Raw genomic sequence first — 14,664 nt, 5'->3', positions numbered from 1 at the left:
GTGTAGTTGTTTCCGTTGATGGTGTAGTTGCATGGTGAAGCTTCCCCATCATAATGTTTCTTGAACAAAGGAGATCGTTGGAGCATAATGATGCCATTATATGAATCTGGCGTGCCAAAGAGAGCATGTCAGATCTATGAGTTCTTCGATGCCACTGCTTCAAGCTTGATAATGACTTCTTTAAAATCGGACCCTAGCGATGAGTCGAACAACAAGCGCTGTACGTATCATATCTGCCCTAGATATGAACCGATTATAAGAAGTGCCGGTCAGTTCAAACGTTTGGATCGAATACTCCCTCCGTCTGATGAAAAGTGTACATATAGAAATTTTAGGATAAATTATGAAGTGGAGTAAAAAATGCATTGAAAAGATGCAAGCCACCATCCCTCTCCTCTTTAATTATCCAACCCCAATGAGCTAAGTTCATGTAGAAATTAAGAAAACCAAGTGTAGAATGTTATTGGTCTTGATCACCGTGTTATGAGAGAAAATCATTTTTTCTCCTTTAAAAGTGTATTGAGAAGATAGAAGTACACTTTTTTCTGGACAAATTCAAAAGGCAAACGTACACTTTTCATCGGACGAAGGAAGTAGAGCGTTCAATTGGACATCAATTTTTTGTCCGGACGCAGCCCTCCGGGGCTTTTGGGGTCCGGTTGTAGACACAGGGGCGGAACCGCGGAAGGGCATATGCTGATACCCCGTTATTTTTCTTCCATTTCGTTTTTTCTTCCTTGAGGCGCCGCCTTTCTCTAGAGACTCCGGAGTCTCGAGACTCGAGGGCACCAACGGCGTCTTCTCCGAGAGCCAAAGCTCCCGATTCCTTGACCCACCGACACCCCCTGCCACCCGCACCCGCAACCCTCGTCTCGGCCACCCCTGACTCCTCTTCCCTAAGATTCCGCGATCCGCTAGGACGCAGGTTTGAAGAGGGCACCCCCAGCCGCCGCCGCGGCCGCCGAGCACCGGACGACGACGTTCGCGGGCACGCGAAGTGGAATGCGATGTGTGGTGAGCATATCCCGTCAATTTGATACCCATTATTCAGGATTGGGATAGTAGGATTCCATTCTTAAGAGCATCTGTGGGGCATCGCGTACTAATCTGTATCTGTAGCAATTTGTTTTCACTTTTTCTGCTCCTTATGAGGCTGCGCAGTTCTATATAGCAAATCTCAAACCAATGTGTGTGTGTATGCATAGTTTGTTTCCATAGTAGCATCCATATATGGCTGTATGTTTTAGATTTCTTAGCAGTTGCGTGCTGCCTTCTTTAGGTAAGAAGAGCCGAGAAGCAGCACGTAGATACATGATTAGCCACTGCCACGAGGATTTGCAAGATTCATCTTCTCTTGAATTAAGCTGGATTTAAAATTTCAGGAAACACATAAAAATGCATTCTCAAACGCAAGCATATCTTACAATTTGGTACTTGTACTGTCGTTATCATATCCCTTTTTATGTTCATATTTGACTGTCTCTTTCTGTCAGAGTGATCAATGTGCAGTGCATTAAATGGCACGGAAGTGACATCTAGCTGAAAAATGCAACGTTTTGTATATATCAACGATGAGTCCTGCCGGGATTCCTACCGTGACAATCGGGTTTCCAATACCAAATACACCTTGTGGAATTTTCTCCCTAAGAATTTATTGGAACAATTCAGGTCAGGTTCTCAGTTATTTTATACTGTTTTGGTATTTTTGCACACTCTACCATTCAAGTTAGGTACTCTGACCTGCAACGTACATGAGACCCATCATCTTTTTTAGCACTTTGTCAAAAACCTGACAAAACCATCCTGTTTCCTTTTCTAGTGAATTTATTCCGTCACTATTTCTGCATTAAATTACATTTCTTCCATGTTCACTTCTCTAAATATTTCAGGCGTTTCATGAATCAGTATTTTCTGCTAATCGCCTGCCTTCAGTTGTGGCCCACTATTACTCCTGTAAGTCCTGCAACTACATGGGGCCCGCTTGCCATAATCTTCATTGTTTCTGCTTCAAAAGAGGCTTGGGATGATTACAATAGGTATCTTTCCGACAAGAAAGTAAATGAAAGGAGAATCTGGGTGGTAAAGGATGGCATCCGTAGACAGGTTTTCCCCCCTTTCTCTACCAACATTTATTCAACATCCTCCTTAGCCTGTTACAAGTTGTGTCAATATTTGCGTTCATCATCACTTCTGTTTGTCAGCCATAATCTGATATCAATTGTTCAGTTTGGCAGTCGGCACCACAAATTGTTTCAAAGTATAAAGCCTAAAGCTTGAAGTTTCTTGCACTCACTTGTAATTTGCTTAGCTATTGCTTGTGCTGGAACTTGTATGTCCATCTGTGTACTGTAAAGACCTAACAGTGCATTGTTACGTGTGCCTTATGGATCATCGATATCAGCGAGAGTGAACGGATTATAGGAGTTGTCACTTGTCAGTGTATCTTTCATGTTTGGCTAAATGGATGAAGTTGTATTTCTTAGGAAAATTTAACTCTGGGACACTGCAAAAGTATGATGTTTGCTGAGGACACTGAACAATTGATTATTTTGTAATCAACATTTCAGAATCAATAATCATGGTCATTTGACAGAACATGCCATGTCCCTTGAAAAACAGATACTATTCTGAGATTTAGGAGAGAGCAGGGATGAGGAAAAATCTTATTTGTCAAATACTCTAATCAAAGGCTTAATAGTTGATTATAGATGGTCGAATTATCAGATTTGATGGCTAATTGTTAGGAGTTCTTTCAATATTTGGACGTATCGAACTGAATAAGATCTAAGATTGACATCCTACACATCTTCTCTTCACTAGATTTGGAACCAACAATATTTTACTGGGCCTTCTATAGTAAATGACCATATTTTTTTGTAGAGTCTTCAGTGAATTGTTGATTTTAGATTGACGTTCAGCAACCACCACACATTTGTGTTGTCGTAGAACAATTCTGCCTATTTCAAATGGTTCTACTTAGGGCTACTTGGGTTTAGATTGATGAATATTTGATTGTACAATACTTATTTGTATTTTCAGATCAAAGCAAGGGGGATACATGTCGGAAATATAGTGTGGCTCCATGAGAATGATGAGATCCCATGTGATCTTGTTCTCATTGGAACTTCTGATCCTCAAGGCATCTGTTATGTTGAGGTAAATGATTCTACTAACAAACATTAGATAATATGTTTATTTGGTATTCCTGCTACATGATATGTGTGATAGGACTCACTTGGGTGGCCATGGCCTTGCTTAGGTGCATATTAAATTCATCTGAAATGCCTTGACATGTCAATTCAACAGGATATGCTGGAGGTCATATTTGTCTAATGAATGTTGATTCTGATGCTACCCTTCTGATGGCCCGATTATTACATTTTAATGTTTGCAGAATCTGAAATCTGAACATCGAAATTCTCTTTTCCCAGTTTATAAAACCAAGTTTCCTAATATGTGATGAGAAATTTTAGTGACTATACAGTAATAATATTTGGAAACAGGAAGGTGAAAAATGCAAGCTGGTAGTAGTGAGCATTTTTATTTTTGTAGACACTCTGCTAGTACGAGTTAATTAACAAATTTATGGAGTTATATGGCATGGTTGTTTAACCTAGAAGAAATTAACCTTCAGAATCCTTTTAGTAGTTGGCTTGGCTAGAAGGTAAACCAATTACTGGGATATTGGAATTAAGCTGAGTATTGGGGACCAGGAATTGTGCCTCTCAGTAATACCAGTTGTTTGGATCATAATGAAATCGGAATAGCATTTGGGACCCACCTCCATGGATTTTGGTTGACAACTAGGAATCCTGCCCAGTACCAAGCTCAGGTCCTTCGAATTGCATGGAAATGTTTGCCCTCACAGTTCTCGACTCTGATGATACCAAATCGCCCCCATCAATACATCGTTTTTGCAAGATTCCGTTGACCTGCTGTGTCGCCGTCGCTGGTGAAATCCACTTGTGTCGTCCTGTTCTGCCATATGGCCGGATCACCTCCTGTTCTTTACATCCTGTTGTTTGGCCCCATGGCAGTGCTGCCTGCTGTGGTCTGTCCCGTTGCAGGCTTTGCCTCTTATGTTCTACCCCATCTCAGGCACCACCTTCTGCCCTCCTGTGTTATACCCTGTCGCAGGCACCGCTTCCACTTCCTTATCTGTGCGGGCGCAGTTGTTTGTGCAGAGCCATGAACTGTGACCACTACAAATCTGGGCCTTGCTGAATATGTTAACTAATAACAACCACTTCTCCGGAGCCATGTAAAAAGTGTTTTGTAATCATAAATATATATCTAAGTAGATTCCACACCTTGAACTCAAGCATATATCTGTAGCTAAACCAGTATAAAGGCACAAGTTATCTGAGCCATCCGAAATCTTTGATCCTATCTCATAATCATCCATCCAGTGGTTGTGGACAATGCCATATCTCCCTTAGCCACTCGTATGCTTATAGGCTCTTCATTTTACTTATCATCTCCTAGTTAATTACTATCTAATTTCATTTGTCGTGCTTACAATTTTGTTTCTATTTTATATTTTTGTATATGAAATTCACATGTTGATGAAACATAGGAAAGGGTACGAGGCGGTGAAACTGGAGGGAGATAGCGAAACAGAGGCAGTGTTTGAGAGATTTTAATTTTCACAGTTAAAACAAAACAAAAATACTGAACATGAGGTTATCTGGTCGTTTTGTAGTGATGATTAATGGACTAAGGCTGTGTTTGGTTGAGCTGTAGATTCTGAAAAAGCTGTTGTGGAATAGCTGCTGTAGAAAAGCTGATGTGAAAATGCTGCTGTGGAAAAGCTGGAAGCTGTTTGGTAAAACAGCTGTGAAATTGTAGATTTGACCGTGAATTTTCTATATTGCCCATGGGGCATGTAACACCCATGATGCGGCTATATCTCCCACGTGTCGAGGCACGACTTAGAGGCATAACCGCATTGCAGGTATTGTCGCAAGAAGGGTCATCTTCACACAATCCCATGTAATGAACAAGAATGGGATAAAGAGAGTTGGCTTACAATCGTCATTTCACACAATACATAAATTAATTCATACATCAACCAAAATACACACATAGACCGACTACAGTCAAATCCAAAAGAAAAGAAGATAACCCCAAATGCTAGTTCCCCGATCGTCCCAACTGGGCTCCACTACTGATCATCAGGAAACAAAACATAGTAATGACCAAGTTCCTCGTCGAACTCCCACTTGAGCTCAGTTGCGTCACCTGCACTGGTATCGTCGGCACCTGCAATTGTTTTGGTAGAATCTGTGAGTCACGAGGACTCAGCAATCTCACACCCGCGAGATCAAGAGTATTTAAGCTTATAGGAAAGGATGGGGTAATGAGGTGGAACTGCAGCAAGCACTAAGCATATGGTGGCTAACATACGCAAATGAGAGCGAGAAGAGAAGCAACGCAACGGTCGCGAAGCTAGAGGTGATCAAGAAGTGATCCTGAAACTGCTTACGTTCATACATAACCCAAGCCGTGTTCACTTCCCGGACTCCGCCGAAAAGAGACCATCACGGCTACACACACGGTTGATGTATTTTAATTAAGTCAAGTGTCAAGTTCTCTACAACCGGACATTAACAAATTTCCATCTGCCTCATAACCGCGGGCACGACTTCCGAAAGATAATACCCTGCAGGGGTGTCCCAACTTAGCCCATTATAAGCTCTCACGGTCAACGAAGGATATTCCTTCTCTCGGGAAGACCCGATCAGTCTCGGAATCCCGGTTTACAAGACATTTCGACAATGGTAAAACAAGACCAGCAAAGCCGCCCGAATGTGCCGACAAATCCTGATAGGAGCTGCACATATCTCGTTCTCAGGGCACACCGGATGAACACTACGTACAACTAAAACCAGCCCTCGAGCTTCCCCGAGGTGGCGCTGCAAGTGGCTCTAGTTTGTGTTAGGAATAAGCAACTTGTATTCCCATGAGGCCATAGGCCGATATATATACATGTACAGGTGTGGAACATATGCAGGAAATCCCTTATACAACGGGATAAATACAAAGGGGTACATGACCTATATTATAACTCTAACACCCCCCCTCAAACTCATGGTGGAGGAACAACACTGAGTTTGGAGAGATAAAAGCCATGTTGTGCTCTAGTCTAGGCCTTCGTCAGGAAATCCGCCAACTGTAACTCGGAAGGCACATACTGAAGAGCAATAACCTGATCCTGCACAGCAGCGCGCACATAGAAAGCATCAACACCAATATGCTTGGTGAGCTCATGCTTCACAGGATCGCGCGCAATGCTAATAGCACCTGTACTGTCAGATAAGAGCAGAGTCGGTGTAGTGACAGAAACACCAAAATCCTGAAGTAACCACCGTAACCAAGTCACCTCTGCCGTCAAAAGAGCCATGGCTCGCAACTCAGCCTCAGCACTCGAACGGGAAACTGCAATCTGTTTCTTCGTCTTCCAGGCAATGAGAGAACCGCCAAGAAAAACACAGTAAGCAGAAAGTGAACGGCGATCAGAAGGATCACTAGCCCACGTAGCATCCGAATAGGCCTGAAGCTGTAAAGAACTGGAGCTAGGAAAGAATAGACGGCGAGAGATCGTGCCCCGAAGATATCGGAGAACACGAAGGAGATGACTATAGTGAACCGATGTGGGAGCAGAGACAAACTGACTCGGAATATGAACCGGATAAGAGATGTCCGGACGAGTGACAGCTAGATAGACAAGACTGCCAACGAGATGACGATAACGCGTCGGGTCAGGGAGAGGATCACCATCAGTAGCACGGAGGTGAACATTGAGCTCCATAGGAGTCTCAACAATGCGCTCGTCAGTAAGAGCAGCACGAGCAAGAAGATCCTGGATATACTTTTCCTGGGATATAAAAAAGCCATCAGAGGTAGAAGAGACTTCAATCCCAAGAAAGTAGCGAAGAGGTCCAAGACGGGCCTTTACAAAGGCAATATACTCGGGGTCATCCCCAGTGATGACCATGTCATCAACATAGAGAAGAAGAAGAGTCCGGCCACGAGGAGAAAGGTGAATAAACAATGCTGGATCATGAGCACTTGCTGAAAAACCAGCAGTAGTGACCACAGAGGCAAAACGCTCAAACCAGGCGCGAGGGGCTTGCTTAAGGCCATAGAGAGAGCGACGAAGACGACATACCATGCCATCAGGAACAGAATACCCAGGTGGTGGCTGCATGTACACCTCCTCACGCAGCTCACCATTAAGAAAGGCATTCTTAACATCAAGTTGAGATATAGACCAGTGGCGTGCAGAGGCAACGGCAAGAAGTGTACGAATAGTGGTCATATGGGCCACAGGAGCAAAAGTCTCGTCATAATCACGACCATGCTCCTGCTGAAAACCACGAGCCACGAGACGAGCTTTGTGACGCTCAAGAGAACCATCAGAGCGAGTCTTAACCTTGTAGACCCACTTACAAGTGATGGGACGGACTCCGGGAGGAAGAGAAACAAGATCCCAGGTACCAGTGCGTTCAAGAGCAGCAATCTCCTCTGCCATCGCAAACTGCCATTCAGGATGAACAACAGCCTGACAGTAAGAAGTCGGCTCAAGAACAGCAGCACCAGCGGTGGGAAATCCAAAGCGATCAATAGGCGGACGAGGACGAGAATGCAAGCCATAAGTAGGCTGAGAGGAAGAGGACGACTCATCCAAGGAAGCATCCACAGGTCGTGAACGACGAGTGTAATGCTGAGGAAAAGATGGAACAATAGAAGGAGGAATTGCCAAGGTAGAATCGGGGGGTGGCGACGAAGAAGTCACCGGAGATGAAGGTGTAGAATCCGGTGACATGCTAGGTGAGGAGACCAGGGAAGATGGTGGCTGCAAATCGACGAGGGGTGGAGAAGCAGAGGGAGTGGAACGAATAGGCACAGGCGCGACGGGGGTGATAGGTGAGTCAGGAAAAGTGAGGAAAGAGATATCCTCCACTGAAAAAATCGAGGAAGATGGGCGTGGGTAGAAAGGACGAGACTCATCAAAAGTCACGTCTCGAGAGATACGCATCCGACGACCGATAGGATCCCAACAACGATAGCCCTTATGCTCATCACTGTAGCCTAAGAAGACACACTCAATAGACCGAGCGGTCAGTTTGGTGCGTTCGCGAGGGGCAAGAAGAACATAGCAAACACAACCAAACAAGCGAAGCATCGAATAATCGGGAGAACGATCAAAAAGACGCTCAAAAGGAACACCACCCTGCAAAGCAGCGGACGGTTGAAGGTTGATGAGATAGGCGGAAGTGGAGATAGCCTCGGCCCAAAAATGAGGCGGAAGAGAGGCGGCGATCATCATCGCACGAGCCGTCTCAAGAAGGTGACGATGCTTGCGCTCAGACACGCCATTCTGAGCATGAGCACCAGGACAAGAGAACTGGGCAAGAGTACCCTGCTCAGCAAGGACACCACGCAACATCTTAGAGATATACTCGCCAGCGGAGTCAGCACGAAAAACACGAATGGGTGAAGAGAACTGAGTATGAACCATGGCAGCAAAACGCTTATAAATAGACAACACCTCACTATGAGAAGTCATGAAATAAAGCCATGTGTAACGAGAAAAATCATCGATGAAAATAATATAGTATTTATGACCACCTTTCGAAGCGAAAGGAGCCGGACCCCATACATCAGAATGGACTAAATCGAAAGGACGCTTAGACACTGACTCACTATGTGAATATGGTAACTGAATCTGCTTGCCAAGACGACAACCCTGACACTCTAAAGAGACATCTCCTGAGACAGACCCCAGAAGACCTCGACGAACTAAAGACGATAACCGAGAACCACACAGATGACCAAGTCGATGATGCCACTGCTTGAAGGAACCAGTAACAGAGGCGACAGCAGCGGAGGGACTGGCGATGGTGGTGGCAGTGGAAGGAACATGAAGCCAGTCCAACTCCCAAAGACCCTGAGAATCACGGCGGCGAGGGCCAGCCCCAACCAGAGTGTGCGTGCGACGATCCTGGACAGAACAAGAGTCAACGTCAAGGATGACACGACAACCAGAATCAGTAAGTTGACCGGCAGAAAACAGATTCATGGTAAGTCGAGGAACATGAGCAACATCAGGAACAGAATAAGGAGTGGAAAGATGGCCTCTACTAGCAACAGAAAGTGGAGTACCATCAGCAGTGAAGACATGAACAGGAGAATCCAGCGATCGAAGAGAGGACAAAGTGGAAGAATGAGAAGACATACGAAAAGAAGCTCCAGAGTCCAGAACCCATGGGGATGTACCTGACTGTGTAGAGGGCGGGTGCTCAGTGCGGGAAGCATCAGTCACAGAACCAGCAGTACCCGTCGAGGAAGAACCTGAAGCCGCGAGCAGACGCTTAAGTCTTAGAATATCCTGCTCGGTCAAAGCAATGGCTGAAGCTGGCGAGGGAGATGACGAAGTCCCTGAGGAGGATGATCGCGCCTTGCGCAGGTGTTTCCGCTTTGTGTAGCACTGGGACTCAATATGACCATCATTGTTGCAGTAGTCATAATGTGGACGGGGGCGACCTGAGCCTCCAGAAGGAGTGGGCAAGAGCGGCGGAGCACTCGAGCGAGAATGGGGCGGTGCAGCAGGTGGAGTGGAAGAAGCCCGAGTAGCGAGCACAGAGGGAACCTCCAGCAAACCAGCACCACGTAAGCGAGTCTCCTCAGCACGAATCTCTGAAAGCGCCTCCATGAGAGAAATACGGCCACGAGCAAACAACTGAGCACGCCGGGGTTCAAACTCCTTACGGAGCCGAGACAGGAACTCATAGACGCGATGAAACTCCAAATTGGCCTGGACAGCCTGGCAGCAGGGGCAAGTACGACAACCAGCACTGCGGAGAGAATCAAGCTGGCGCCAGATAGCAGAACTCTGTGCATAAAAGTCATCAACAGTAGAGTCACCCTACTGAAGAGCATGCTCCTGACGAACCACAGAAAGGTACAAGGCATCACCAGAGGGCTCATAGCGCTGACGAGACAAGTCCACATCTGGAAGACAGTAGGAAGACCCAGAAACTCAGAAGCAAACTGAGGCAGAACACTAGCAGTGAGAACAGCTGCAGCACGAGCATCATCATCAAGCCACTGGGTGTAAACAGACAAAGCACCATGATACGTCTGAAGAGCCTCCTCATAAGCCAAAACCCTCTCATCATAGGCACGATCAGCAGCCTCATCAGCAAGCTTAGCCGCATCCTTGGCGGCCTGATTAGCATCCGTAGGAAGAACCAGTGGAGTCGGCGGAGTAGGGGCTACCGGAGGAACCGGACGTGGCGGACAGCAGACCTCGCCAGAAAGAACACCCCAGAGACGGATGCCACGCATGTGAATGCGCATGAAGCCAGCGAACTCGGTGTAGTTAGTACCATCAAAGATCACCGGACAGCGAGGGACAGAAACATAGCCCGATGCAGCAGACATGTTTTTTTTTTAATCTGCGCGAGGGAAAGCGGAGACGAGAAGGAGTCGCACGGCGGTTCCACGAACGGCGGCCGCGGGAAGTGGAGCTGGGGCTCACGAGGAGCCGCACACTGAGCGGATGCTGCCGCCGCCCTCGCGTGACTGCGTGCGCCTTGAAGGTCCGCAGGTAACGGGAGCCCGACGGATACCGGTGGCCGCAGTATGTGGAGGAAGGAGAGCGCAGCAACGGCGCCTGGCGGGAGTGGCGGACGTGGCTGGGAGGACCGGCGCGACCGCGTTCCGCCCTGGCACCTGGGAGCAGGAGGCGCAGCAGCGGCGCCGAGGCGAGAGTGGCGGACGGCGTGGAGCAGCCGGAGAGAGAAAACGCGGCGGCGGCAGGATGGGATCGTAGCACGAGTTGCGCGTGCGAAAAAAGAAACCTAAAGCTCTAATACCATGTTAGGAATAAGCAACTTGTATTCCCATGAGGCCATAGGCCGATATATATACATGTACAGGTGTGGAACATATGCAGGAAACCCCTTATACAACGGGATAAATACAAAGGGGTACATGACCTATATTATAACTCTATCAGTTTGGACCAGCACTCGGAGGAGCACCGGACTCCGCCGAAAAGAGACCATCACGGCTACACACACGGTTGATGTATTTTAATTAAGTCAAGTGTCAAGTTCTCTACAACCGGACATTAACAAATTCCCATCTGCCTCATAACCGCGGGCACGACTTTCGAAAGATAATACCCTGCAGGGGTGTCCCAACTTAGCCCATTATAAGCTCTCACGGTCAACGAAGGATATTCCTTCTCCCGGGAAGACCCGATCAGTCTCGGAATCCCGGTTTACAAGACATTTCGACAATGGTAAAACAAGACCAGCAAAGCCGCCCGAATGTGCCGACAAATCCTGATAGGAGCTGCACATATCTCGTTCTCAGGGCACACCGGATGAACACTACGTACAACTAAAACCAGCCCTCGAGCTTCCCCGAGGTGGCTGCAAGTGGCTCTAGTTTGGACCAGCACTCAGAGGAGCACTGGCCCGGGGGTTTAAATAAAGATGACCCTCGGGCTCGCGAAAACCCAAGGGAAAAAGGCTTAGGTAGGCAAATGTAAAACCAAGGTTGGGCTTTGCTGGAGGAGTTTTATTCAAGGCGAACTGTCAAGGGGTCCCATAAATCACCCAACCGTGTAAGGAACGCAAAATCAAGGAACATAACACCGGTATGACGAAAACTAGGGCGGCAAGAGTGGAACAAAACACCAGGCATAAGGCTGAGCCTTCCACCCTTTACCAAATATATAGATGCATTGATTAAATAAGAGATATTGTGATATGCCAAAATATCCATGTTTCAACATGGAACCAACTTCAACTTCACCTGCAACTAGCAACGCTATAAGAAGGACTGAGCAAAAGCGGTAACTTAGCCAAACAACGGTTTGCTAGGAAAGGATGGTTAGAGGCTTGACATGGCAATATGGGAGGCATGATATAGCAAGTGGTAGGTAGAGCAGCATAGCGATAGAGCGAACAACTAGCAAAGCAAAGATAGAAGTGATTTCGAGGGTATGGTCATCTTGCCTGCAAGGTTCTCAGAGTTGTCGAAAGCTTGATCCTCGTAAGCGTTCTCAACAGGTTCCTCGTAAGCGTACTCGTCTCCCGGCTCTACCCAAAGCAAGAACACAAGCAAAGGACTAACAATCAATCACGGGAAATGCACAAGCAACATGATGCAATACATGGCATGATATGCGAGATGTGATATGCAATGCATATGCGTGCTCCGGAAGGGAAAAGATGAACAAGGCATCAACTTGGCAAACCAAGTATGCCGCTGGAAAGATGAGATGATTTCGGTCGAAATCGATATAAAGGTCACCGGAAACGGATGCACGGTTTGCAAATGGCAAGCAAAACAAGAATGACACAATTCTGCGATTAACAGCATGATAGCACTTAGAATACATCAAGTAACTATGCTACAGCACCCCGACATAGCAACAAAGCATATGACAGTGATCTACAAGAGATGCTTGACAAAAGATGAACACTGAGCTACGGCTAGATCACAATATAACAGGTTCAAACAAGCATGGCAAAAGTGTAAAAGATATCAGCTTCACAAACTTAGTGAAAATACTGAACATGGCTTAAACAATATCAGGTAGCAATGGTCAGAGCAAGCAATCAACATGCTACAGGAACTTGTCATAGCAAAACAAGGCATGGCATGAATCTACTAAATGCATAGAACAAAAGTCTTTTACTGATCATGAGCTAAAAAGGCACAGAAGATATGATGGCACCCATGTAAACATAGCAAGTTTCGTTAACAGGTTTCAGACTTAGCAGAAAACAGAGCATGGCATTAACAGAATTATGAAGGCATCTTTGTGAGCTCGATTCACTCATCACAAAGCATTGCATGACAAAACAAGCATACCAACAGCAAGATGGCATGTTCATGAAGCTAACCATGGCAAGAACAAGTCCATTGCATGCATGGATCAACTACAACAACCTTGGCAAGATTGAATAGCATGTTAACATTCTGCCAGAAACATTTTATAGCAAAAGTAGAGTAAGATTGAGACATGCTAGGGCACTCCATAATTGCAAACAGGGGCATGGATGGATAGAGCACATCTATATGTCCAAAATATTCTTACTGAACATACTCAAAAGAAGCATGGATCTCACTGTAGCCACATGGATACATGGCATCAAAATAACAGCAGGAAAAGACTTAGCAAAATCCTAAGTCCCTGAAAACAGAAACATCACGAAGCCTAGTTTGCATGCTTGTGCTAGTCACCACATAGATCACAAAAATACATGGCATACACCCCTGTAAAGATGGCATGACCTAGATCAAAACACATGTAGAGCTCATGCCCATAAGATGCACACATCAAATGCAACAAAAATGACAAAACATCAAGTTCTGTTAACAGACAGCAGTAAACATCATATAGCACTCTTGCAACGATGATTTAGGCATCAAGATGAACTCAAACAAGCATGGCATAATGGAACAAAATGAAGAGCATCTCATGGTGAACATTTTGACATATTATATGCACAAATCGGAGCACCGAGCATGATGATATGATGTGATGAACATGGCATGAAAATAACACAGTAAAAGACTTAGAGAAGAAAAACGAGGTCAACCGTGGATCTGGATCTAGATCTGGCGCGCGGTTCGAGGTTCACCGGAGCTCGTCCCGCGGTGGCCGGAGCGGGGAGGAGATGGCCGGAGAGGGGAGCTTGCCGGAGGGATGGGGCCGGCCGGCGAGGTGCGGGCCGCGGGGTCGGCGCTCGCCGGCGGCGCGGGCGGCGACCTGCGTGAGGAGGCGGAGGACGGGCGCGGGGTCGGCGGGGCCACGCCGGCGGCGGGGAGGCGGCGGTCGGCGCGGAGACGGAGGCGCGGTCGGGCGCGGTCGCGGGGAGACGGAGGGGCGGCCCGCGCGCGGTGGCGGCGGTTGGGCTCGGGGGGCCCGCGCGGGTCTGGCGGGCCGGCGGCAGCGGGCGGTGGCGGAGGCCACGTGGCGGCGCCTGACTGGTGCGGGCGCGGCGGCGGTTTCGTCCGGCTCGGGTCGGACGTGTCCGGCGGCGGAGAGGGGTGAGGCTAGGGTTTGGACTGCGCGAAAAATGCGGAGGGGATCACATATTTATAAGTAGAGGGAGCTAGGAGACTCCAAATGAGGTGCGGTTTTCGCCCACACGATCGTGATCGAACGACCGAGGGCATGGAGGGGGCTTAGATGGGTTATTGGGCTGTTTGGAGGGGTGTTTGGCTGCAACACACAAAAGGCCTTTGCGGTTACCCGGTTAACCGTTGGAGCATCAAATGACCTCCAAATGGAACGAAACTTGACAGGTGGCCTACCGGTGGTGTACCAAGGCCACTTGGCAAACCTCGGTCCATTCCGAGAACGTCTAACACCCGCTCACGAAAAGAGACAAGAGGGGTGCGCCGGTGCATGTGGGAGTGTCGGATTGCAAAACGGACAACGGGGAAAAAGCTCGGATGCATGAGACGAACACGTATGCAAATGAGATGCACATGATGACATGATATGAAATGCATGACATGAACAAAATGCAAAACGAGAGACAAAACCCGACCACGAAGGGAATATCATAACACATAGCCGAAAATGGCAAGAATTGGAGTTACAAATATGGAAAGTCACATCCGGGGCGT

The 14,664-nt window shown here is 47.1% G+C and overlaps 1 protein-coding gene across 1 annotated transcript in view; it reads left to right on the top strand.

Annotated features, from left to right (window-relative positions):
* Window positions 1-739: 739 nt before the first annotated feature.
* The window catches only part of LOC109783644 (phospholipid-transporting ATPase 2), a 34,670-nt gene continuing 20,745 nt past the window's right edge, over window positions 740-14,664 (top strand). The window contains exons 1-4 of the mRNA XM_020342241.4: window positions 740-1,014; window positions 1,494-1,668; window positions 1,890-2,103; window positions 3,040-3,156. Of these exons, the coding sequence (XP_020197830.1) occupies window positions 1,547-1,668; window positions 1,890-2,103; window positions 3,040-3,156 (453 nt within the window). The 5' untranslated portion in view covers window positions 740-1,014; window positions 1,494-1,546. The remainder of the gene's footprint in view (window positions 1,015-1,493; window positions 1,669-1,889; window positions 2,104-3,039; window positions 3,157-14,664) is intronic.

Source organism: Aegilops tauschii, chromosome 2, assembly GCF_002575655.3.
Source record: "Aegilops tauschii subsp. strangulata cultivar AL8/78 chromosome 2, Aet v6.0, whole genome shotgun sequence".
Lineage (NCBI taxonomy): Eukaryota > Viridiplantae > Streptophyta > Magnoliopsida > Poales > Poaceae > Aegilops > Aegilops tauschii.
Note: the sequence above shows the minus strand (reverse complement) of the source record. Positions and strands in the feature narration are given on the sequence as shown.